The sequence below is a fragment of the Callorhinus ursinus genome, unplaced genomic scaffold (genome assembly GCF_003265705.2).
Source record: "Callorhinus ursinus isolate GAN/ISIS: 27379988/994484 unplaced genomic scaffold, GSC_fseal_2.0 scaffold12, whole genome shotgun sequence".
Classification (NCBI taxonomy): domain Eukaryota; kingdom Metazoa; phylum Chordata; class Mammalia; order Carnivora; family Otariidae; genus Callorhinus; species Callorhinus ursinus.
Window position 1 is genome coordinate 46,872,478 of NW_027397074.1, and position 26,108 is coordinate 46,898,585.

The 26,108-nt window shown below is 39.0% G+C and overlaps 2 protein-coding genes across 11 annotated transcripts in view; both read right to left on the minus strand.

The window, feature by feature from the left end:
• PDE1C (phosphodiesterase 1C) overlaps positions 1 to 26,108 on the minus strand; it is a 648,442-nt gene that overhangs the window by 132,004 nt on the left and 490,330 nt on the right. The window lies entirely within an intron of this gene.
• Positions 24,301 to 25,054, minus strand: LOC112825041 (coiled-coil-helix-coiled-coil-helix domain-containing protein 2-like). Of its 2 annotated transcripts, XM_073898590.1 has the most exons (2): positions 24,678 to 25,054; positions 24,301 to 24,608 (listed from the first exon to the last, which is right to left on the minus strand). In XM_073898590.1, the coding sequence occupies exons 1-2, from the start codon at positions 25,052 to 25,054 to the stop codon at positions 24,587 to 24,589; spliced, it is 399 nt and encodes a 132-aa protein (XP_073754691.1). In that variant the 3' UTR covers positions 24,301 to 24,586. The 2 variants fall into 2 exon arrangements, with proteins under 2 accessions (XP_073754691.1, XP_073754692.1); XM_073898591.1 differs by lacking the exon at positions 24,301 to 24,608 and having other exon boundaries at positions 24,674 to 25,054.

Below are 26,108 nucleotides of genomic sequence, written 5' to 3' on the forward strand. Positions count from 1 at the left end.
ACACACACACACACACACACACACACACACACACACACACACACACACACTCATGACGTTATTAGGAGGTTGTTGGCTCATTCTCAAAACCTATTCTTGCTCATCAGTTGAACTCTTTTAAAATATTGTCTTGTGGGTGCCTGGGTGGCTCAGTTGGTTGGGCGACTGCCTTCGGCTCAGGTCATGATCCTGGAGTCCCAGGATCAAGTCCTGCATCGGGCTCCCTGCTCAGCAGGGAGTCTGCTTCTCCCTCTGACCCTCCCCCCTCTAATGTGCTCTCTCTCTCTCTCAAATGGATAAATAGAATCTTTAAAAAAAAAAGAAAGCTTTAAAAAAAAATAAAATAAAATATTGTCTTGCATCATAGTTATTTATATACCTAGCAGAGTACCTGGCTCAAAGTACACACGTATGTGCGTGCATGCGTGTAGCAGCTGCTGAGGTTAAGTTTAAAAGCACTCTGCTAATCTCTCTACATGCATTATTTTATATAATTATCACCAAACCTGTGAAGTAAATACTCTTATCAGCCCTATCTTATCAAAGAAGAAATGGAAATACTGGGAGTTTGAAAAACTTGTACAAAGTCATAAAACTAGTAAACAAAAAAGCTAGGCTTTGGAACAGAAGGCTTTATACTCCATAGGCCACGTGGTAGACTGCTGGGCAATCCCTTGTCTTGTTCACTTACTGTTGCATGACTGAATGCCGGTGCTCCTCACTGAACTGGAAGCTTCTTGCACCTTTTCTCTCAGTAGCCCATACAGCACCTGCCATGGACTTGGCAATAACAAATGCTGTTGCTTCAACAATACACTTGGCCAAGGGCATGGGGATTTTGGATCTACACCTCTTCCGATATCAAGCCCAAACCAAGGAAAGTGTATTTCACTGTACAGCTAATTTACTTAAAGCAAAGGCAAAGATGGATTCACAGAATGACCCATCATCCTTGTATTAGCTTATACTGTAATATACAAAGTTAACACACTCTTGGGAATTAAGAGAAGTTGACATTTGGGAGATAATAACTAATTAGAATCTCATGATACTAACACTGTTAAAAGAACCTGAAAAAACTGAAAGAGTTGTATAAGAATGAGATGACTGAAGGTGTTACATGTGGTGTTTGTGAGGAAATGATGTGGGACTAAACATAAAGAGAAGTTATGGTTAGATAATGACTTCAAGCATATGAAGATTTTGGGAGAAACATAATAGTGATCAATCAGTTTACACATAAGAGAATATGTACTTAAAGTAAAATGTTGGGCTTGCCATTTATTATTCATCCAACATATTTACTTAGTGTCCACTATGATCCTAGCACTACAAAGGCAATTTCAACCATAAGGGCTTTAAAAGAAACAAAAATTTGCACACATTAAGTTAAATAGAAGTGACAAATTATTTCCTGGTTCTAAAATGTGGAAGGAATTGGGATGACTGGGTGGCTCAGTTGGTTAAGCATCTGACCCTTCAATTCAGGTCTTGATCTCAGAATTGTGAGTTCAAGCCCTCCATTGGGCTTAACAAACAAAATTAAAAAAATGTAGAAGGAACTTATTTCACAGATAATTTTGCAGTAAAAGACATGCTTTTTTTCAAATAGACATTTTCATCTCTAAAAATTTTCTAAAAATAGGTAGCATAACATTTTATCTAATTTGATATTTTTTTCAGGAAGTCAAGATAACAAAGTCCAGGTCTACTGCTATTTGATTATATAATATAGTGATAACACTTAGCTAATCTATAAGAATAGAGATGTTCGTTCTTATTTGTATGTCTGAAACCAATTAGAATACTGTCAATTTGTGACCTATTTGCTTTTGTTTCCTTGGGTCTAGAATAATGTATAGCACATTGGCAATCTTCAAATGTTTATTAAGTTAAGTGCAGGCAATCATTTGATATCTTGTAGCTAATTTGCGCTGTTAGGCTGTGAGCAATTTGGGACCAAGGTCCATGTCACGGATTCCTCTGTTGTTCTCCACAGTGTCTAACAGAGTACCTAGCCTAGAGTAAGTATGTTCATCCAGTTTATTAAAGAACAAAATAAAAGAAATCTTAGCATAGATTTTACCAAGTTTTTCAACCGAATAATAATTAAGGTAACACATTTGACTGCTGGTTAAAATGCTCCTAGTTTGTGATGATAAAAAAAGCATCTCATCAACAAATATGGTCGGTTGACAAAGCTTCCAAACCATTTCCATAAGTCCTTTAAAGTGTGTTAATTATAGTCATGAACCATAGAGTTTGGGATGCATAATTTACTGTTAAAGTATTAATTTTACTTGCTTCGATTGAGATGGCAGGTCTTTGTCGAGTTGGTTCTTTCTCAAAAGAATGGTAAACATTCAGTGAATGTTGGAAAAAATTCTTATTCTTATCCATTTCTATAGTGAGTTGAAGCAGTACTTAGCAGTAATCAGTAGGAGAAAAATTATACATAGAACTTGCTTCTTCATATTTATGTGTCTGGACACCCTGGATTTAGATATTTTTAAAAAGTGAGTGGAGATGTGATATCTTCATTTAGAAGAATCTGAAAAATTAACAATTGTCATAGGACCCTAAATTTAAGACCTTTATGTGTAAGAGAAATTTCTTTAATTGTATACAGATTTTTTTCACTTTCAGTGATTTTGCTTACAAATTTCATATTGTCTCCAAATCCAGATTCATTGTTACCCCTAATGAGAAATGCTAAAGGTTTCCTTAGAATTATTAGTTCATTAAAGTTTAAAGATGTTTCTCTTTGCTTTTTCATTTCGTTCTGCGCTTCTCTTCGGTGCTTATCAAACCAAGAAATGAGATGGTTTATTTACTGTTGCCTAGTCCTGCATCACGAGAGGCTGAATTCTGCTTTTGTCTTGGTTTGATGTAGGGCTAGAACGACAAGCATTCCCAAAAGACTACACATAGAGCCCGCTATGTTCCTGTGTGCTGAGAAGGTGGCCATGAAATTCAGAACATTCTCACTGTCTAAATTTTCTTTTGAGTGTAAGTTCATGGCTCTACCTACGTGTTTAAGGATAAACAGGGAAACCAAGATTGAGGGTCAAAATAAGTTTAAGGGGGAAATGACCACTTACTGTCTTGTCTTAATCTTATTTTTCTAAATTATAGAGATAACCAAAGAAGAACTGATTATTACATAAGCATAAATGCTGGCCCTTTGATTAAAGTTGTAAATGTAATTTCCTAAATGTCCCACGGGCAACTGTAAAACGTGATTAGATTGTAACAATAAGTGAGTTTGCCCAATTGTTTTCCTGTTTGACTCGGGCTGCTATTTTTGGAGAAACCGTCCCTAAGGAAATATCTTCCCATTACATGCTCTCATTTTGAAAGCTTTGGCAAAAGAATGGACTGTCTTGATATTTAAATTCTTACTATTATTACATAATGTATAGACTAGAGCATCTAGGACTCAAAGATTGCCAGGTTTTACAATGAATATAAATGCAGGAATTGATCTAAGAATCTGACCTTGTGGTATTTGAGTGCCATTTACATTCACTGGAGTACTGATATATGAAAAGTTCGTTCATTAGAATTCCTTACTGAGTGAATTAGTTTATCAGTGGTGTACCTAAGATTAAAAAATTTTTCCTTGTATTTTATGGCATATTTGTAAAAATAGGATACTTCCGGTGCCTATAGAAAATAAAATACAATTTATTAGAGGTTTTAGTCATCACATATATCTTCAGATATTTTCTGTGCTCTATGGAAAGATTTATTTTAGTATTTTAAAAGTTTCTTTGTAGAATCCCAGATGCCAATATTTGCAGAAGCTTTATTTTCCTATCAAAAAGTTCTTTTTTCTTAAAAAATTTAAATATTTCCATTGGATATGGAATTATTTCATAAAAAGCACTGTTCCTTATTAGTGCCTTAATTCCTTGCTAATGGTTTCTTCCTTAAGGTTAGTGGTATAGCTTTGGCCTTATTATACATTAGTCTATAAAGTTTATTTGTTCAAATGAAATATGAAATATCCCAATGTGTAACAGAAAACACAATATAACACTTTGATTTTAATATTAAGACATACTTTTTGGTATTTTCAGCATTTCATTTGAGAGAAGGCTAAGAAAGAACTCTTACGTGGATTCTGTAAGGTATCTGGTAATTATGTATAGTTACCCATTTCATTTAATATATGGTGAACATCCTTCAGAGTTAATAAATATTATAAGTAATTATACTATATATTATACAATTTAAAATTTTATGTTTTATAGCTATAACACATAATGATAAAAATTGAAGATTTCCCAATTTATGGCATTACATTAATATAGTTAATCAACCACCTATTGGTGGAAACTATGATTTCTTTGCTGTTATAAAGGAGCACGCTGATGAACATCCTTGTAGATGAATACTTTAGAATATCCTTGTTTATTTTATTAGGATGAATAAATAGAAGAGAAATTGTTACATGAAAGGATGCTCACATTTTTCAAATTTCTGACAAACATTGCCCAGTTGCCAACTGGGAAGATCATGCAATTTATAGAACCATCAGTGACGTATGAGAGCAACCATTTTCCCCTATTCCTCTCTGCACTTTTATTATTGTTTATGATTCTGGCCAATTGAATAAATAAATGGCATCTCAGTGAAATTTTAATTGCATTTCTGAGGCTCACCAATTTTTCTAAGCTTATTGGCCATTTATATTTCATCTTTTGTAAATTATTTTTGCTCATTTCCTTTGTGTATTCTCCCTAAAAAAGCATGTTTGTAATTTTTATTGATTTCAGAAAATCTTTTAGAAACAACTATTTGTGATATGTTATAAATAGATTTTTATCATTTCCTAATACATCTATAAATTTTTTGCTGTTGTTTTGTCTATTGGTCTGTTACTTTTATGCTTGTAAGCTTTGATGGCATGCTTAGAAAAGCCTATTCCCACTCCCAAATTATACTAATATATATTTTACACTTATTTTGAGTATTTGCATGGGTTCATTTTCTGCATTTAAATCTTCAGTCAATTTAGAAAACATTTTGGTATACGGTGCAAAATATGCATCTATCTTAATTATTTTTACAGTTGCTTAACAAATTTGTTACACACTATTTGTTCAATAATCTCAACCTCTACTGTTATAAATTTATCATATATTGTTATTATAGGACCTCCTATTTTCTCCCTGGAAATTCTGTTCTAAACTAAGCTAAAAACTCAACTGTTTTTTCTACATTGACAAGAGTGCCACAGAGTTTTTATTTTCAAATTTTCTATTTTGATATCTGGTAGGAAAATACAAAATTGCTTTTCTTTTGAATTCCTTTTTGTTTGAAGATTTCTGGCTACTTAAAAAAGTTTAACCCTGGGCACCTGGGTGGCTCAGATGGTTAAGCGTCTGCCTTTGGCTCAGGTCATGGTCCCAGGGTGCTGGGATCGAGCCCCACATCAGGCTCCTGACTCAGCAGGGAGCCTGCTTCTCCCTCTCCCTCTGCCTCTCTCCTGCTCATGCTCTCCCTCTCTCTCTATATCTCTGTATCTCTGTGTCTCAAATGAATGAATAAGATCCTAAAAAAAAAGTTTAGCCCTCTAGATTATTGTAGAATAAGCTCTTAAATTATACAATAAATTAATAGTTTATAATGTAATTTGAGAAGAAATTTATATCTTTAAAACAGTAAGTTTTCCCATCCAGAAACATGATATAGATTTCCATTTATCTGATATTCATTTGATATTCCTCAGTAGAATTTTTGTAGTTTTCTTCACAAGGAACCAGGGTATTTCTTTTTGTATTTATTTCTAGAGATGACATATTTTTAGTTGCTGTATTGAAATTCTTTTTAGCATTTATCAAAAAGATTGTATAGATTTTCCCTTCTGACTTATTAATTTGGTATATTATATTAATAGGTTTTTATTGTTATGTTAATCACCATATATTACATCATTAGTTTTTGATGTAGTGTTCCATGATTCATTGTTTGTGCATAACACCCAGTGCTCCATGCAGAACATGCCCCTTTGAATACCCATCACCAGGCTAACCCCATCCCCCCACCCTCCTCCCCTCTAGAACCCTCAGTTTGTTTTTCAGAGTCCATCATCTCTCATGGTTCTACTCCCCCTCTGACTTACTCCCCCTCATTCTTCCCCTCCTGCTATTTTCTTCTAATGCAACATATGTTGCATTATTTTTCGCAGAAGTACAGATCTGCGACTCAACAGTCTTGCACAATTCACAGCGCTCACCATAGCACATATCCTCCCCAATGTCTATCACCCAGCCACCCCAGCCCTCCCACCCCCCACCACTCCAGCAACACTCAGTTTGTTTCCTGAGATTAAGAATTCCTCATATCAGTGAGGTCATATGATACATGTCTTTCTCTGATTGACTTATTTCACTCCGCATAACACCCTCTAGTTCCATCCACGTCTTTGCAAATGGCAACATCTCATTCCTTTTGATGGCTGCATAATATTCCATTGTGTATATATACCACCTCTTCTTTATGCATTCATCTGTTGATGGACATCTTGGCTCTTTCCACAGTTTGGCTATTGTGGATATTGCTGCTATAAACATCGGGGTGCACGTACCCCTTCAGATCCCTACATTTGTATCTTTGTGGTAAATACCCAGTAGTGCAATTGCTGGATCGTATGGTAGCTCTCTTTTCAACTTTTTGAGGAACCTCCATACTGTTTTCCAGAGGAGTTGCACCAGCTTGCATTCCCACCAACAGTGTAAGAGGGTTCCCCTTTCTCCACATCCCCGCCAACATCTGTCGTTTCCTGACTTGTTCATTTTAGCCATTCTGACTGGTGCGAGGTGGTATCTCATCGAGGTTTTGATTTGGATTTCCCTGATGCCAAGCGATGTTGAGCACTTTTTCATGTGACTGTTGTCCATTTGGATGTCTTCTTTGGAAAAATGTCTGTTCATGTCTTCTGCCCATTTCTTGATTGGATTATTTGTTCTTTGGGTGTTGAGTTTGATATGTTCTTTATAGATTTTGGATACTAGCCCTTTATCTGATATGTCATTTGCAAATATTTTCTCCCATTCTGTTGGTTGTCTTTTGGTTTTGTGGACTGTTTCTTTTGCTGTGCAAAGCTTTTTATCCTGATGAAATCCCAATAGTTCATTTTTGCCCGGGCTTCCCTTGCCTTTGGCGATGTTTCTAGGAAGAAGTTGCTGTGGCTGAGGTCAAAGAGGTTGCTGCCTGTGTTCTCCTTTAGGATTTTGATGGACACCTGTCTCACGTTTAGGTCTTTCAACCATTTGGAGTCTATTTTTGTGTGTGGTGTAAGGAAATGGTCCAGTTTCATTCTTCTGCATGTGGCTGTCCAATTTTCCCAGCACCATTTGTTGAAGAGACTGTCTTTTTGCCATTGGACATTCTTTCCTGCTTTGTCAAAGATTAGTTGATCATAGAGTTGAGGGTCCATTTCTGGGCTCTCGATTCTGTTCCATTGATCTATGTGTCTGTTTTTGTGCCAGTACCATACTGTCTTGATGATGACAGCTTTGTAATAGAGCTGGAAGTCCGGAATTGTGATGCCGCCAGCTTTGCTTTTCTTTTTCAAGATTCCTCTGGCTATTCGGGGTCTCTTCTGGTTCCATACAAATTTTAGGATTATTTGTTCCATTTCTTTGAAAAAAAGTGGATGGTATTTTGATGGGGATTGCATTGAATATGTAGATTGCTCGAGGTAGCATTGACATCTTCACAGTGTTGGTTCTCCCAATCCATGAGCATGGAACGTTTTTCCATTTCTTTGTGTCTTCTTCAATTTCTTTCATGAGTATTTTATAGTTATCTGAGTACAGATCCTTTGCCTCTTTGGTTAAATTTATTCCTAGGTATCTTATGGTTTTGGGTGCAATTGTAAGTGGGATCGACTCCTTGATTTGTCTCTCTTCTGTCTTGTTGTTGGTGTATAGGAATGCCCCTGATTTCTGTGCATTGATTTTATATCCTGCTACCTTACTGAATTCGTGTATGAGTTCTAGCAGTTTTGGGGTGGAGTCTTTTGGGTTTTCCACATACAGTATCATATCATCTGCAAAGAGTGAGAGTTTGACTTCCTCTTTGCCAATTTGGATGCCTTTGGTTTCTTTTTTGTTGTCTGATTGCTGTGGCTAGGACTTCTAATACTATGTTGAATAGCAGTGGTGATAGTGGACATCCCTGCCGCGTTCCTGACCTTAGGGGAAAAGCTCTCAGCTTTTCCCCATTGAGAATGATACTTGCTGTAGGTTTTTCCTAGATGGCTTTGATGATATTGAGGTATGTACCCTCTATCCCTATACTCTGATGAGTTTTGATCAAGAATGGATGCTGTACTTTGTCAAATGCTTTTTCTGCATCTATTGAGAGGATCATATGATTCTTGTTCTTTCTTTTGTTAATATATTGTATCACGTGGATTGATTTGCGGATGTTGAACCAGCCTTGAAGCCCGGGGATAAATCTCATTTGGACGTGGTGAATAATCCTTTTAATGTACTATTGGATCCTATTGGCTAGTATTTTGGTGAGAATTTTTTCATCCATGTTCATCAAGGATATTGGTCTGTAATTCTCCTTTTTGATGGGGTCTGGTTTTGGGATCAAGGTAATGCTGGCCTCATAAAATGAGTTTGGAAGTTTTCCTTCCATTTCTATTTTTTGGAACAGTTTCACAAGAATAGGTATTAATTCTTCTTTAAATGTCTGATAGAATTCCCCTGGGAAGCCATCTGGACCCGGGCTCTTGTTTCTTGGGAGATTTTTGATGACTGCTTCAATTTCCTTAGTGGCTATAGGTCTGTTCAGGTTTTCTATTTCTTCCTGGTTCAGTTTTGGTAGTTGATATATCTCTAGGAATGCACCCATTTCTTCCAGGTTATCTAATTTGCTGGCATAGAGTTGCTCATAATATGTTCTTATAATTGTTTGTATTTCTTTGGTGTTGGTTGTGATCTCTCCTCTTTCATTCATGATTTTGTTGATTTGGGTCATTTCTCTTTTCTTTTTGATCAGTCTGGCCAGGGGTTTATCAATCTTGTTAATTCTTTCAAGGAACCAGCTCCTAGTTTCATTGATCTGTTCTGCTGTTCTCTTGGTTTCTAGTTCATTGATTTCTGCTCTGATTTTTATTATTTCTCTTCTCCTGCTGGGTTTAGGCTTTATTTGCTGTTCTTTCTCCAGCTCCTTTAGGTGTAGGGTTAGGTGGTGTATTTGAGACCTTTCTTGTTTCTTGAGAAAGGCTTGTATTGCTATATACTTTCCTCTCAGGACTGCCTTTGCTGTATCCCAAAGATTTTGAACAGTTGTGTTTTCATTTTCATTGGTTTCCATGAATTTTTTTAATTCTTCTTTAATTTGCTGGTTGACCCATTCATTCTTTAGTAGGATGCTCTTTAGCCTCCATGTATTTGAGTTCTTTCCGACTTTCCTCTTGTGGTTGAGTTCTAGTTTCAAAGCATTGTGGTCTGAAAATATGCAGGGAATGATCCCAATCTTTTGGTACCGGTAGAGACCTGATTTGTGACCTAGGATGTGATCAATTCTGGAGAATGTTCCATGGGCACTAGAGAAGAATGTGTATTCCGTTGCTTTGGGATGGAATGTTCTGAATATGTCTGTGAAGTCCATTTGGTCCAGTATGTCATTTAAAGTCTTTATTTCCTTGTTGATCTTTTGCTTAGATGATCTGTCCATTTCAGTGAGGGGGGTGTTAAAGTCCCCCACTATTATTGTATTGTTGTCAATGTGTTTCTTTGCTTTTGTTATTAATTGCCTTATATAATTGGCTGCTCCCATGTTCGGGGCATAGATATTTACAATTGTTAGATCTTCTTGTTGGATAGACCCTTTAAGTAGGATATAGTGTCCTTCCTCATCTCTTATTACAGTCTTTGTTTTAAAATCTAGTTTGTCTGATATAAGGATTGCCACCCCAGCTTTCTTTTGGTGTCCATTAGCATGGTAAATGGTTTTCCACCCCCTCACTTTCAATCTGGGGGTGTCTTTGGGTCTAAAATGAGTCTCTTGCAGACAGCATATGGATGGGTCTTGTTTTTTAATCCAATCTGATAGCCTGTGTCTTTTGATTGGGGCATTGAGCCCATTTACATTCAGGGTAACTATTGAAAGGTATGAATTTAGTGCCATTGTATTACCTGTAAGGTGACTGTTAACTGTCTGTTGTCTGTGTTCGTTTCTGCTCTTTGCTGCTTTTAGGTTCTCTCTTTGCTTAGAGGACCCCTCTCAATATTTCTTGGAGGGCTGGTTTCGTGTTTGCAAATTCCTTTAGTTTTTGTTTGTTCTGGAAGCTTTTTATCTCTCCTTCTATTTTCAATGATAGCCTAGCTGGATATAGTATTCTTGGCTGCATATTTTTCTCGTTTAGTGCTCTGAAGATATCTTGCCAGTCCTTTCTGGCCTACCACATCTCTGTGGATAGGTCTGTTGCCAATCTAATGTTTCTACCATTGTAGGTTACATATCTCTTCTCCCGAGCTGCTTTCAGGATTTTCTTTTTGTCTCTGAGACTCGTAAGTTTTACTATTAGATGTCGGGGTGTCGACCTATTATTATTGATTTTGAGAGGGGTTCTCTGTGCCTCCTGGATTTTAATGCCTGTTTCCTTCCTCACATTAGGGAAGTTCTCTGCTATAATTTGCTCCAATATACCTTCTGCCCCTCTCTCTCTCTCTTCTTCTTCTGGGATCCCAATTATTCTAATGTTGTTTCGTCTTATCGTATCACTTATCTCTCGAATTCTGCCCTCGTGCTCCTGTAATTTTTTCTCTCTCTTTTTCTCAGCCTCTTTATTTTCCATCATTTGGTCTTCTATATCGCTGATTCTCTCTTCTGCCTCATTTATCCTAGCAGTTAGTGCCCCCATTTTGGATTGCACCTCATCAATAGCCTTTTTGATTTCGATTTGGTTAGATTTTAGTTCTTTTATTTCTCCAGAAAGGGTTTCTCTAACAACTTCCACGCTTTTTTCAAGCCCAGCTAGTATCTTTAAAGTCATGATTCTGAACTCTAGGTCCGACATCGTACTAATGTCCGTATTGAGTAGGTCCCTGGCTGACGGTACTACCTCTTGTTCTTTTTGCTGAGGTGATTTCTTTCGTCTTGTCATTTTGTCCAGAGGAGAATAGATGAATGAGAGAACGAAATGCTAACAGGTTTACAACGTCCCCAGCAAATATACTGTATACAAATCAGAAAAGACCTGAAACCAGGGGAAAAGAAAGGGAAAGAAAGAAAAAAGGAAGAGGAAAAAAAAAAGATGAAAAAAAAAACAAAACAATAAAAACAAAGCAGAATATGATCAAATATGATCAGGCTAGTGCATAGCTCAGTACACCACACTAGATTTTGGGCGTATTTTGGTCTGTTAGAAAAAAGTGCCTCCTAAAATTTTAAAGGAAGACATGTATGTACAAAATAAGGGTTGATACAATGAAGGGATGGAAGATGACTGTAAAGATGAAAATTATAAAAGATTTTATAAAAGGACTTGGTAAGATAAGTTGTTTGAAAAAAGAAAGAAGATTTAAGAAAAAAAAAAAAGGAAAAAGGGAGAGAATGTGATCAGGCAGGAGACTAGAACAAAGCCATACACTAGTGATTTAGGGTATAGTTTGATCTGTTAGAAGAAACTGTACCCCAAAATTTTAAAGAGAGAACAACTTATATATATATGCCAAAAATAAGGGTAACTACTATGAAGGGATAAAATATGACTCTAAAAATGAAAAATAAAAAATGTTTTTTTTTTTTAAAAAAAAGGATTGATAAGATGTTGGTTGAAAAAGGGAAAAATAAAAATAAAAAAAAACAGTCAACAAAAATTAACTTTGATGAAATAATGGATCATGGTAAAAAAAAAAAAAAAAAGCCATGAATCTATGTGCAGTATTCCCCTAGCGCTGGAGTTCTCCCATTCTCCTTGATCGATCAACTTGGTCTTGGCTTGCTGGCTGTTTGTGCTGATCTTCTGGGGGAGGGGCCTGTTGCTGTGGTTTCCAAATGTCTTTGCCGGAGGCGGAATTGCCCCGCCCTTGTCGGTCCGGGCTAAGGAAGCTGCTCCGGTTTGTTCTCAGGAGCTTTTGTTCCCTGCAAGCTCTCGGTACAGCTTTGGAGGACCAGGGCAGAAATGGTGGCCTCCCAATCTCCACCCGGAGGAGCTGAGAACTCAGGGCCCCGCTCCTCAGTGTGTCCCCAGAGAAAAGCAGTCACTCCCGTGTCCCCGGTCTCCGGCCGCACTCCGTGCTCACCCGGCCTGTGATCGAGCGTTGCTATCTCTGGCACCCGACCCCGCACGGAGTCTCCAAACCCAGCAGATCCCTCCAGTGCGTTCTCGCACCGCTCCTCCCCGGGGAAGGAAGGGGAGTCTCCCCGGATCTGCTGCTTGTTGGGTCCCTGCTGGGGGAGCCGTGCCCCGACTGGGCCGCAGATCACAGTTTATGGCAACCCCGAGCTGAGAGCCCGCGACTCTGCTCCGTCTCTGCAGCCGGCTTCCCCGCTCTGATACCTGGGAGCTCTGCAGCACTCAGGCTGCCCCGGTCTCTCCGTGACCCCAAGGGTCCTGAGACCACACTGTCCCGGGAGGATTCCACCCCCCGCTTAGCCACTGCAGCGACGTCCCTCCGCCGAGCCAACTTCTAAAAGGTCCGATTTTGTGCTCCGCGGCTCTATCACTTGCCAGAAGCGGCCGGCGGAGGCCCCTCCCCCGCCGTCTATCCTCCCGAATATCGCCTCGGATTCACTTCTCCGCACGCCCTACCTTCCAGTAAGTGGTCGCTTCTCTGTTCAGAGAGTTGTTGCTACTCTCCTGTTCGATCTCCTGTTGAGTTCGTAGGTGTTCAGAATTGTTTGATCCCTATTCAGCTGAATTCCTGAGACCAGACGAAATCTAGGTCTCCTACTCCTCCGCCATCTTGCTCCGCCCCCCCTTTTAATTTCTGCTTCTTGATGGAACAGTTCCTCTATTATCATGTCATTAATCTCGATTCCAAGTTTTTTTTTTTTTTTTTAAGATTTTATTTATTTGACAGAGAGAGACAGCGAGAGGGAACACCAGCAGGGGGAGTGGGAGAGGGAGAAGCAGGCTTCCGCTGAGCTGGGAGCCTGATGCCGGGCTCGATCCCAGGACCCTGAGATCATGACCTGAGCTGAAGGCAGACACTTAACGACTGAGACACCCAGGCGTCCCTCGATTCCAAATTTTGATGGTGGTGCTAAGGTTCACTGTGTGAGGAGTAGAGGGCCGAAACACCTCACCACAGTGAGAAGATGCAGGTATTCTCACTCCAGGGGGCCTCTGCCATGCTCAGGCCATCTACCATTAACGGGCACATCACGGTGTGTTGTAACAGTCAGTTTGTATGCTTCTGTCAGTCACTCCTGTGCTGTGCCACGTGTACAGAGACTGAAAATCAGTCCATGACTTCAAGAAGGAAACACTCTGACTTTGCAGGATAAGCTCATATAGTCCTCCAAACAAATCTATGAAGTAGTTAATATTATTATTCCTATTTCACAATGAAAAAATGGCTCAGTGTACATAACTTTTCCAAGGTGGCACACCTAGAAAGTGATGGTATTTGACTCCAGAGCCTGTGTTTTTAACTATTATGTAATTCAATAAGTAACATAGATTGGATGATTTATCAAATGACCAAACAGATGAATAAGACATACTAAAACAAATCAAACACTGTGACCATATTCCTATTCAACCTCTCAACTTCCTTAGAGATAGAATACTTTTAAATTTTGAGTTGTATGTTTCCCAAGTTAAAATTAGATTCCAAGACCATGCCCAGGACTATGGATACTGGCATCCAATGAATGAGCTAAATGATGAAAAAAAATATTAGTAGCCAGAGACTGTCCTCAAAATGCTAACACAACCAATGACACATTTTACATCTTAGTTTATAAATTGACCAAATTGATGCAAAAATGCCTCTATTTTTTTCTTTCATTGATTTTATCAACTAATTGTGATGTTTTATAAATACAGCCCAAATAATGTAACAATGTTAAAGTACTACTAGAAAATTAATGGTGGACTGAGATAATCTGGCCATTACTTATCCATTAAAATATACAGTTTAAAACAAATTTCTTTCTAACATTCCTGTGATGGTCTTTTAGATATGTCTACTTGGCTAGGCTGGTTCCCAGTCATTCCACCAAATACTGATCTAAGTGTTGCTGTGAAGGTAGGTGTGATTCAAGTCCATAATCAGCAGACTTTAAATAAAGGAGATTATACTAGACAATTTGAGTGGACCAGTTGAAAGCCCTTAGGAGCAGAACTGAGTCTTCCCAGAAGAACTTTTGCCTCTGGATAGCAACTTCAACCATGCCGAAGAGTTCCAGGCTGCCCCACCTGATGGCCATCCCAGCAGATCCTGGGTCTTACCTGGCAGCCCCTCATATTGAGTAAGACTGTCACTAGCAGTCACAATCTAATATATATCTCCTATGGGGTCCACTTTTCCAGTTGAACCCTGACTGACAGAATTACTCTTACATTCTTACATGGCAAGGAGTTGTAGTGATTCTAGTCAGTTTATTAGCCTCTACTCAAGAAACACACAGCTGTTCCTAAGGGGTTTAGCAACATTATGTTGGAAGCAATATAAAATTTAGCAACAGCTAGGGATTCCTACCACCATTTTAATGAAAAATAAATTTTAAAGAAGGACAAAACACAGATATGTGAATTTTTAATAAACACCCTGAACTCTTATTCATCCCTATAACTCCAGTGACTATTACATAGTAGGTGCACAACAAATGTCTTTTAAGTAAATGAGTGAGTGAATGAATGAGTTGATTCAGCTGACAGTTCTCTTGTGCTCTATCTCTTAGATTCTTCACTTGCAATGTTTGGGGTACAAAGGATGTAAGACTCAAGCACAGAAACTACAGATCCTGATAAATTGCTTGAGAGCCTTTCATTCTTTAGAAGTCCCACATGAATTTCCCATTTTTAGCACTTTGCACCTACAGACTGTATAACTCTCTCACTCAGAATTCCACTGACCTAACCACTGAAATATGTGAACATGGTTATCACCACCGAGAAATAGGAAAATGAGCCAAAGATAAAAACTTCTAAAAAAATGTGGCCTAAGTCCTCTTAGTTGGTTACCCAGATGTCAGTTTCTAATTATAACTAAGTAAGTAGATGGTTTTGGCCATTATGGCTATTTCTACACACTGGCGATCAGTGATTTGATCAAATCATTGTCAGAGAACACACAGATCCTTGGACATCCTCTAATATCAAAACATGCCACTGGAACTTTCTAAATAAGGCTTCATGCCCTCTCATGTGAGGAATGAGTCTAGCCCCCTTTCCTATCACACCCTTGACCATCAAGTGCCTGGACTCTCTTGGGCTTCATATTTGGCTCCCTCATTTCTGCTCCACTTGGAGCTGATAACCACGATCCAGAATGTGTGCTATGTTATAGATAAAGCCCCCAGGGTACTGGCTCTTTTAGGTTTATTAACACCAAAGAGGGAAAGAGAGGGAAGGAAAAGGAAACCTCCTTTCTTCATTCCCCATTGCTCCTAAAGCTCATATAGTACCTACCATGTATGAGCTATGAACTGTCTAAGAACACACATCCATTTAATCTTTCTAAAGCCCCTATTAACATATATTATCAATTCTAAGACATACTTATTTCCACATTTTAGTATATCTGAAACAGATGCATTGTACAATCTATAGAATGACTTATTTGGCATTGATTTATTTTCCATAAAATGAAGGTGTACCTCACATTGGACAGCATCTTATTTTAAATGAAATTGGGTCTTCAGTTCATTTCACAGATGAAAAAACGATGCATAGAGGCTAAGCACCTTTCCCAAGATCACAGAAAAAGTAAAGGGCAGCGTCAAGACTTGAACCCTGGCAGTCTGGCTCCAGAGTGGACTTTCTCAAAATTGGCACTATTAACATTTTGGGCTAGTTCTTTGTTGTGAAGGGTTGGTTGCCTTGTGCACTGCTGGATATTCAATAGTATCCCTGGCCCCTACCTACTCAATGACAGTAGCACCCAGCCCCAAGTTGTGACAACCCAAAATGTCTCCAGGCATTATCAATGTCCTCTGGCGGGCAAAATCCCTCCTGTCTGAGAATCATTGCTCTAGAGTATGTTTAAGCACTGTGTAATAGATATTCTTCTCTAAAAATGAAGACATAACTAGGGTGACTTCCACTATAGCCAGAAAAATGTTGGGTCCTCTCCAAAAATCAAGGCCACTGCTTAGCTTCACTTTTCTCCCATAGGATGGTCCTTCCTCCTGATGTCTTTATTTTTACCCTGCTCTTACTGCCCTTCCCCATTTTAATTCCTAGTCCTATTTCTGTCCACTTAAGTTTTCACCTTCCGTTTAGGTGAACTGGAGTTCAGAAGCACCTCTGGAGGTGCTTAAAGCATTTGCTCCCCTATTCCTCCACCTGCCTTTTACAAGTGGAGCATTCCCTGCTCCATTGCTGCTGCCTTGTACCGGCTCCACCCAACATCCCAGGGACAGATAGTGGGAACTACCTGCTTGCTCCAGTGTGGGCCAAATGAGGAAATCAAGCAGAGGCTTTTCAAAAGCTAGTAGCGTGGTGAAATCCAGGCAAATAAAGAACATGATTTGATTGTAATATGTTCTGATGAGAAGATCCATCTGTTCTCAAAAGCCTGTAAATTGAGAGGCCATAGATGTGGTGAGTGAGTGCATGGCTTCTACAGCTTAACAGCCTAGGTTTCAATCCCAGCTCTGCCGCTCAAAAACAGTGTGAGTTTGAGCTACTGGATCTTCCCCTGCTTCAGTGTCCTCCTCTGTCAAGAGGGAAAAAGAGCCCCTATCTCATGCAACTGTTGTAAAACACTTGGAAGAGTACAACACCTGGTCTATGCAAACAATAGATAACTGTTTGTGATCATGAGGAATCCAATTCTAAAAACAATTGAAGTGTGTTTTCAGCTTAGCTTGATAGGCTGGTTTCCAATTTGTCAGCCTAATTTTTAAATAGAATACTCACACCAAAATACTAAGCCTAAACCCAGAAAAATATATGTGAATTGCTTACATATATTCAAAGCAGGATGATGGAATTAGGCTATTATTTTTGATTAGTTTATACACATACACACACACACACACACACATACACATATATGTAAACTAGCAAATAAACATGTACAGAAATTTAATACTTTGCAAATTGAGAGAGGCCTCTATGGGATCTATGATGCTCCCTGTCACCTTTCGGCCTGGTATATAACCACCAGAAACAGGACAGTCTCAAGGAGCCGAGTAATCACACAACCTCAAAGCTGGCCCTCGGAATCCTCTAAGTTTACTACAGTATTTTATGAGTTGCCATAACTAAGAAAGCAAACCTCATCCTGCTTGCTTGTCTCCAAAGAAGGGGGCATGTGCTGTTAATCTCCCTAATGCCATTCCTGTATCAGCCTCCCTGATACACCCTGAAATCCACTTCTGCCCATCCCAGGAGGTGTCAGCCAGGGAGACCTCCCCCTCAGTTCCCTCTAGAATAGTAAATAATAAATCAGTTTCACTGACTGTGGGCCAGATGTGCTCATGACACTGAAAACTTTCACAACAATCTAGGAGTTAGGTACCATTATTATGCCCATCTTACAAATGGGAAAACTGAAGCTAAGAGAAGGTAATAACTTTCCCTCAAGTCAACCAAGAAATCCATGTGGAAACTCAAGTGCTTATATCTCAACCTAGCCACTGAGTTTCCTTGTTTACTTCTTTTAAAGTGCGCTGCCTGTTGGGGTGCCTGTGTCGCTCAGTTGGTTAAGCGGCTGACTCTTGATTTTGACTAAGGTCAGGATCTCAGGGTCATGAAGTCAAACCCTGCATGGGGCTCCATGCTCAGCAGGGAGTCTGCCTGGGATTCTCCCCTCCCACTCCCTCTGCCCCTCCCCCTGCTCCTGCAGGCGCTCGCTCTGGTGTGCATGCGCTCTCTCTCTCTCTCTCTCTCTCTCTCAAAATAAATAAATAAATCCTTAAAAAAATAAATGAAGCGTGCTGCCTGTTATCTATGCCTCCAGAGGAAGCAAAATTGGTTTCATTCCTTTTTCTCCTTCTCAGCATGATCAAAGTGTGGTAGGAGTTTTTATTTTCTCTGTTGTTCCTGTTTCGGGCCGGTGGCATTAAATTCGATGTGTTTTCTTTTAATCAAAATTTAAATCGATTGGTTTCCAGGAAGCAAAGGTTTACTGTACAGAGGTAGACATAATGTTAACAGAGCAGCAGATATATATATATATATACAAGTCACTGCGATCAGAAGGAGGATAAAAATCAACAAAACCTATTAATTCTGAAACAACAAATGAGAAGGAAGACTTTTATCTCAAATCCAGTTAATCTTATAGTCCCTTAGCCACACAGTTATTACCATAAATATTCAGAATATTTTGACTTAACATATAGGTTTCTTTCCATTTGGGTAAACACGTATTTCTAAAATGAAATTTACTTTGAGAGAGGAAATACTATTTTCATATCACGGTATGTTAAAACATAGATAATAAAAAAATATTTTTGCCTTTGAGACAGGGAGTTCCCTGTACAACAGCAGGATGCATTCAATAGGGCTGTTTTTTAAAAAAAAGACAACAGTTAGCTGGCTACAAATTACGTGAAAAAAATATTTTCTTTTTCTTACACAGAAACATGTTTAACAGGTGAATGCTTGTGTTTTACAGATTAGTACTCAAATGTTTGCCTACATAGTTGGACTTGATTTTTATCTTCTTGACCCCAAGTGGTTGGCTAGACCAAGTATTTCATATTTCAACCTGTAGTTTTGGTGATCAAGAGACACGAGAGCTCAGAGACCGAGATATCTTCCCAACCTGGTTGATGTACCACATAACAACGAGGACACAAACATCATGGACCTCAGCTTTCTCCCCCCGAAAAGGGGTGGTGGCAAGGGTTCATTGTCATCATCAAAGAGGATGCATACATTTGAGGTTGCATTTTGTCCCACACTGTCTATAACTCAGAAGCCCTATTTTCAACTTTCACTTTAGCTCTCTACATGGTACATACACCGCCAATCACATGAATTTTCAATAAAAATTTTCAGGGAAATCTGAGACTGCTTAAAAGAAAGGCAATCCCCAAGGTACCAGCCAATGCTTTACAACAGTTGTGTCCAGTTCCATTTTATTAGGGAGTGAACTGGGGAAACAAAACACCATAAATAATAAGTCACGGCCAATTTGGGTCACATAGGAGGAGAGAAGCTAATGGTAACAACCTTGGGTCAGGAAGACAAAGCTGAAACTCACAAGGGCAAGAGTTATGCAGCAGGGGTCAAATTAGAGATGTGACTATGGATGAACTCGGAAATAGCAGATAAGACACCAGAATCTGAACAGGGCAAGGAGTAGGGTGATTTGAGGTATAAAGGCAACCCAAGTGATCTGGGACCAAGGCAAGAACAGTCTAAAATCCTTTCAAGAGATGGCACTGGCACCCCTTTGAGGAAGCAAGTACAAACTAGTATTTGTCCTTACACACACTTCTCCAATCCTAGCCTCAGAAAACCAGTTTGGCTGTGGCTACTGAGCAGCATTTTTGTGTTGGTTTGCTATGTCTGTTCATGAGTACAAGGAGCAAAGTTTTTCAGAAAGAACCTGCACAGTCCACTTCATTAATCACCCTTCAGCTTGCCACCTTCCGCCTACATCTCAGGGTTGTATGTCAGTTAAATCCACAGCAGTTATAATTTTAAACCAGCAATTATCCTCATTCCTTCTCACTGACACTCCATACAGTTAGTCTGGTTTAGGTCCAAGGCAAAAACAAAAAGAAAAGCATATATTAGCTAAAATAAATTCATATAAACATAACTCAGATTGGCTCAAAATCACTCAGATAATTTTTAAGCAGCTCCAATCTGATTTACAAGTCAGATTCAAAGTTGGTTCTATACCAAGTATGAATTAATTACACAAATATTGCCAAAACAACTATAAAAAAAAGTCAAAGGCTAAGATCTTAGTTAAAATATAGTCTAGAGAATATAGAGATTATCACTGGAAAACCTTATCATATCAAGACAAATATAAGAGTTTGGATTATACGTGCAAAAATAAGCACAGGCGGAAAAGAAACACTTGATGACAAGGAGTACAGGGAAGAATTTAGCAATTCTACATCCAACTTTATCCATCTACACCCAAACGTCAACATATACCTTGCTTTTTCTATTTGTGTGTTAACTAGGGATGCTTACACTGGCCAGGATAATAAGAGGAATCTAGGGAAAGCAAATAGCAGACCTAACATAATACATCTTTAACTACAGTCAACTCATGCAAAATACGTGTTTTTCAAGGCAAGGAGATGTGGATTAAGCAAATTCATTCCTTTTCCCCCATTATCAGCTGTCTTCTTCAATCACTACAAAGGTTGAATACTAAACTACCAAATACATAAAAAGAATTACCTCAAAAACAACTTTGGTAAAGGATGCTCATGCCACATAAACAGATATAACTTATGGTTATCTCAAGGTTTTTCTTCTATTTTAAATGTTGCCTTTTAGCATCTATAATACAAAAAAAATGCTGTCCAGTTGAAAAGAGCTGAGAAGACACCACAGTTTAATTGCGAGGCAGTCACTATTTCTCTGAAGTTATAAGAGGGTTTGCTCAAGAATAAATCCATTATCACAAAAAAACTCACTATGTAACAATGATATGTCTGTCTGTCTGCCCCTAAATATCTCCAATTCATATAACTCTATTTGCTTAGCCTCACCAAGATGACCTTCATTCATTCATTCATTCATTCATTCAAATATTCACTTATTATATTATCCCTCTTAAACCAATTCATTTGCTACCCAGGATGAGATCTAAGGTCCCCCAAGAATCTAATCAAAAGTCAGTCTTACTGCTATGTAGACTGATCTGTGGGTTTGGAACCTATGTCCTTTATTAAGATCCTGCCTTACCCAATAAGAGTTGTCCTTTCATGTCCCAATCTTGTCATAGCAGCCCAACCTAGATGCTCTCCAGGAGCCCCAGACCCAGGCTTGCCTTGCTCTCCAGTGTCACTAATATTCAAGGTTCAGCTGCCAAGTTAGTCCTTCCACCTAGGTCTTGGCTGAATATTATTTTATCTTCCTAAAAATCCCTGCTTGCGCAATGGGCCTGCTGTCTGCTGCCAAGTTACTTCAGCATGAAAACCTGCCCAACCTCCAGTTTTGATACTGACAAAATTGGCCTAGATGATGCTACTTATTTATTTGGGGGATTAATGATAATCACATATCCTTCACACTTCACTGAATCCATGGAATTTTTGTCTGGACTTGCTTAGCCTTGAATGTCTACACTAACTTCTCTGTGTTTTGGTTTCCTTATCTGTAAAGAGAATAACATTAGTATCCACCACAGAGAATACTATAAAGATGAAATTATATATATATATTTTATAAGTATATTAAACATTTATAATTATTTAAGTATATAAAACTAAGAAATTTACAACAGTGTGTGGCAGACTTTATATTAAATTGTGAGAAGTGTGAAGCATAATATTGAGGGACTGCTCCATTATATGGCCTACAATGACACTATCAGCTCCCATTCCTTTTATTCATACCTCTTTCTAGAGTCACTGGACCAGTTTCCTCCAACACCTGGTTGGTGAAGAGAAATGTATTGATTTGATGCCGAGAGGGTGTAATGTTGTTATTTTGCTGCCAGTCCTCATGCCAAAAGTCTATACTTCACAGCTGACCTGAGGAAGAACCCCACTATTGGTCATGGACAGAAACATAAATGACCCTACGGAGGTCCAGCAGCTCAAAGTGAGGCAGCCCTCCTGGATGGGAAAAGCATCACTTCTATTCAGCCACAGGTAGAGAAGTAAATGGCCCCAATCCTGATCCAGGACCCATCTCAAATATAACCACAAGATGAACAGAGAGTTCGTTTTGGTAGGAATAATTCTCTTTTTACAAACAGAAGATATGTATGTTACATCATGTGTGCTAAAGTCCCAGGGATTATTTTAAAGAAAAATAAAAGTTTTATAGTCATCAGTTTCATTTGAAAGGTTCTGAGGCACCTTCAAGATTTTATGACCTTTTACCAATGCAACAATCACAGATGGGTATTCCTTTTTAAAGCAAATTAATATCAACCTCGGTATAAATGAGTCAGACCTATGAATTTCCAAGAATTACAGTAATTACACTGCCAAAACCAAGCCTTTGTAGTTTTAATTCTCTGGCTTCCTGAATAAGCCTGTTAAAAAAATATTTTACTTAATGACATTAATTGTCTTGATACTGCATTTGGATAAGTTGCTTTTTCATATAGCAACTGAATGTAAAAAATAAAAAGTAGAAATCAATCAATAAAGTTTTTTTTTCCCCCAAATTACTGCATTAAACCTGCATTCAGGACCTGGCAAGCTATTGATCTACTCTTCATAATTCTCCATTTCTTCCAAATAGCTATACTTTTAAATCAAGTAATATATTACTCTTCAATCATGTTTAATAATTAAATATCAAAGCCTTTGCCAAAGGATCTGTTAAAAATATCTATACCTTTGGAAAAGCCTCTGTTAGAAATGATACATTGAATAGTTTAGATTCAAATCACTACCCTGATTTAAACCATGTGGAAATAATAATACTATAAATAATATAAATAATCAAGTGCTACCCACAACCACATACATCAAAGACCATCAAAGATATTTAATATTGAAGTCCTCTCCAATACTAAGCCCCAGGAGATTTACAAGAGGTCAAGGTGATTGGACCTCCTTAATTAGAATGTAAATTCATTTAGTGATTTATTGTATCAAACAGATCCATGAGGAGCTACTGATTTTTTTAACATGCTCATTTTCCATTTCAATGACAACTATCAATTAAATATTAATCAGAATCCCCTACCTCACCTGTAATTTCAGTGTCCTGGATTCAAGCAAGACAAGGACATTTTGTGTCACAATTCCATGCCATTCTGGCTTTGGAGTTTTGGAGATGGAATACCCGACACTGAACAAAATTTGCACCAAACTGCCAACTCTGAGGCAACATATTATTCATTTGTATATATGTATATATCACGCATGTATGCCCAGGCCAACTCTGTAGACCCATGGAAAGCTAAATGACTTCTTCTTCATCCCAGAGTGAAGAGAAAGAGAGAGATGGGGAGAGGGAGAAGGGTAGGGTGGAGGGAGAGGGACAGAGAGGGTGAGATGCTTAGTCGTGCGTGTTGCAGAGGGGACTAGGGGGTCTGACTGCCCCCGTGAAGATTGTGAACTAGCCATTCAGGGCTTCTTTGTGGCCCCAGCTCCTGCATACAGTCTTTCTGTTGTTCTGCAGCCAATATGAACTGGCCCCTGCCCTCTCTGAAGGCTTTTCTGCCGAGACCAGTATGCTATGACTGTTAGATCAGTTCATGCAATTTCCAGCTTTCAAATTTTTGTTGACATCTTTCTTCTGTCATTTCCTCTCCCCTTCTGTTCTTGTACATTTATGCCTTCTTCATTGTTTTGCTGTCATATGGAACGGTTTTATGAAGGAGCAAAGGTAAACCCATGTGTTTAATCTGCCATATTTGGCCAGAAGTCTCTGTACTATAGCATGCCGCTATAATCTAAATCTACTTGACCCAAGATGGCTGATTTCTAAGGTGGGACTACTATTTAAAAAGTGAACGGCATTCCTTTTCTTCTTTCTTGTTCCTCCGTTTCCATGGATCAGGTTATATGCAACTAATGATCAGCAGCAGCACTGCTGTGAGTAAGTCATATATTTTGGTGGGGTTTACAGATAAATCTCTAAGTTCAAATTTGAATATCTGGCCAATTATTTGCTATCCAATTAAGATACTAAAAATAGGGAGTAACACTTAAGAAAACAGAAATACCTGAGTCATAATGTCAGGGCATAACCCATATAATCCTTAATAGACAGTATTGTCATATGTGGAGTAAAAAGAGTGCAGTTCATGGAGTAAAGATTACCTGAAAAAAGAATATCACACCCTTCCCTCCACTTGATCTAGGTTGCTATTGAACCTCTCTATTCAATTTTCAGTTCAATTATTGTATTCTTCATCTTTTTTATTTCTGCTTGGTATTTTTAATTTATTCATTTATTTATTGTTGTTTGTTATTTATTTATGTTTTATTTAAAATAAAACTCATTTTATTTATTTCTTTTTTATTTTTTTTGGGGAGAAAATCACTTTATTCTAATTCACAAATGAGAACATCACAAAAGGTGATTTAAGGAGGCACACAAATATCTGCCCAACCCCAAATTCAAACCATCTCAATGAACTTCTATACAGTAAGAACAACCTTTTTTATTCCAATTCTGAAGAAAGCTGTATTTAATGATGAAGGAGAAGCTTAACTGGTGGTTTTATACCTTATATATTCACCATTCACCATCAATTATATTTTTATGCTAAATTAACTTGGTTATGAGAGATGATTTTCCTTATCTTCAATTTGAACTTCTTGATTAGGCTAATGCATTTGCAAACCTGCACTGTTTCAGCACCTCACTGAAACCTTCACAAAGCTTCAGGTTACCCTGGTTCTGGGCACACTACAGAAACTGTTTCATCTTATAGTGGCATGGGCCAAACTGCTGCTGCTCCTGGTATGCTGGCTGGGTTCCCTGAGGCTCCTGGTAAGTGATGTCAGGCCTTGAAGGCTCAGCATTGCCTCCTCCACTAAAGCCCCCAGTGATGGCATGACCTATCGTGTGCCTGACAGCAGAGCCCACAGCCACGCCAGCTGCAGTGGTTGCCATCTGGGCCATGAGCCCTGGCTGCCGGGGCACAGCAGCAGGTGAGCCAACAGCAGCTGGTGGAGCCGCTGCTGGAGGCTGAGCTGCTGGCGCTGGTCTAGGTGCCGCTCTCATCTGAGGTGCCCAGCTGGCCGGAGGGGCCATGCAGGAGGTGCGGCTCCGACTTCCACGCGGCATGGTGACTTGCAGAGCAGCCTTATTTATTTTTGTTTTTTATATTTTCTATCTCTGCCGCATTTCTATCTTTGTTCACTCGTTGCGTTCCTGACTTTGGTAAGTATGTTTGTTACCATTATTTTGAATTCTCTATTCTGCAAATCACTTATCTCCATTTCATTAAGGTTTCTGGAGATTTATCTTGTTCTTTTGTTTGGAACATATTCCTGTTTCTTCCTTTTCCTTGACCCTCTGTGATGTACATTAGATAAAGCAGTCATCTCCCCCAGTCTTGACAGATCGGTCTCCTGCAGGAAATGAACTTTGTCAATCAGCCCAGCCTGAGCTCCTACTTGCCTCTCAAACTTCTGTGATTGTCCAAGCCACCATCTGTTTTCTTAGTGGCTCCCAGTAATTGACTATGTGCCGAGACTCATCAGTGTCCCAAAGGGGAGGATCACAGTCAGCACCCAGATGCTGGATGACCAGAAGCCAGACCCTCAGGCAGCAGCTGGGAAACTCTGCAGTCAAACCCGTTCTAGGAGGAAACTGGGAAAAGGACATTTTTGCCTTTGCCCTCTGCACTGAGCCTAGGTGTACAGCCATAGGGGGTGCTCCTACACCCATTTACAAGCTACTTCTTTGTTTGCTATAGTCCTGTGGGACTCATAAATGCAAGCATCATTGGTTATCAGAGCTGGGTGATGAGGGGCCCATTCCTCGGGTAGCAGTCATAAAAGTTGGGGAGCCAGAGGTGTGGACAATGCAGAAAGATACTGGCAACTTGGTTTTTTGGTTGGACCAAGTGAGGAAGTGCCCACTAGCTCTTTTGGGCTCAAGGAAGGAGCTCAGTCAGTACCATGCTAATTATAAGCCAAACCCTCAGGCAGCAGTTGTTATTAGAACCCCTTCAGGGAAATCAAACCCCTTTCAGGGAAAGACTGGGAGATGGGCATTTTTATCTGCTCCCTCTGTGCTAAGCCTTGAGGGGATAGCCAGCTGCCAGTGTTTGCTCCCTGTAACAACTGCTTCTTTGTTTGGTATAATAGTCCTATGGGACTCATCAATGCAAGTC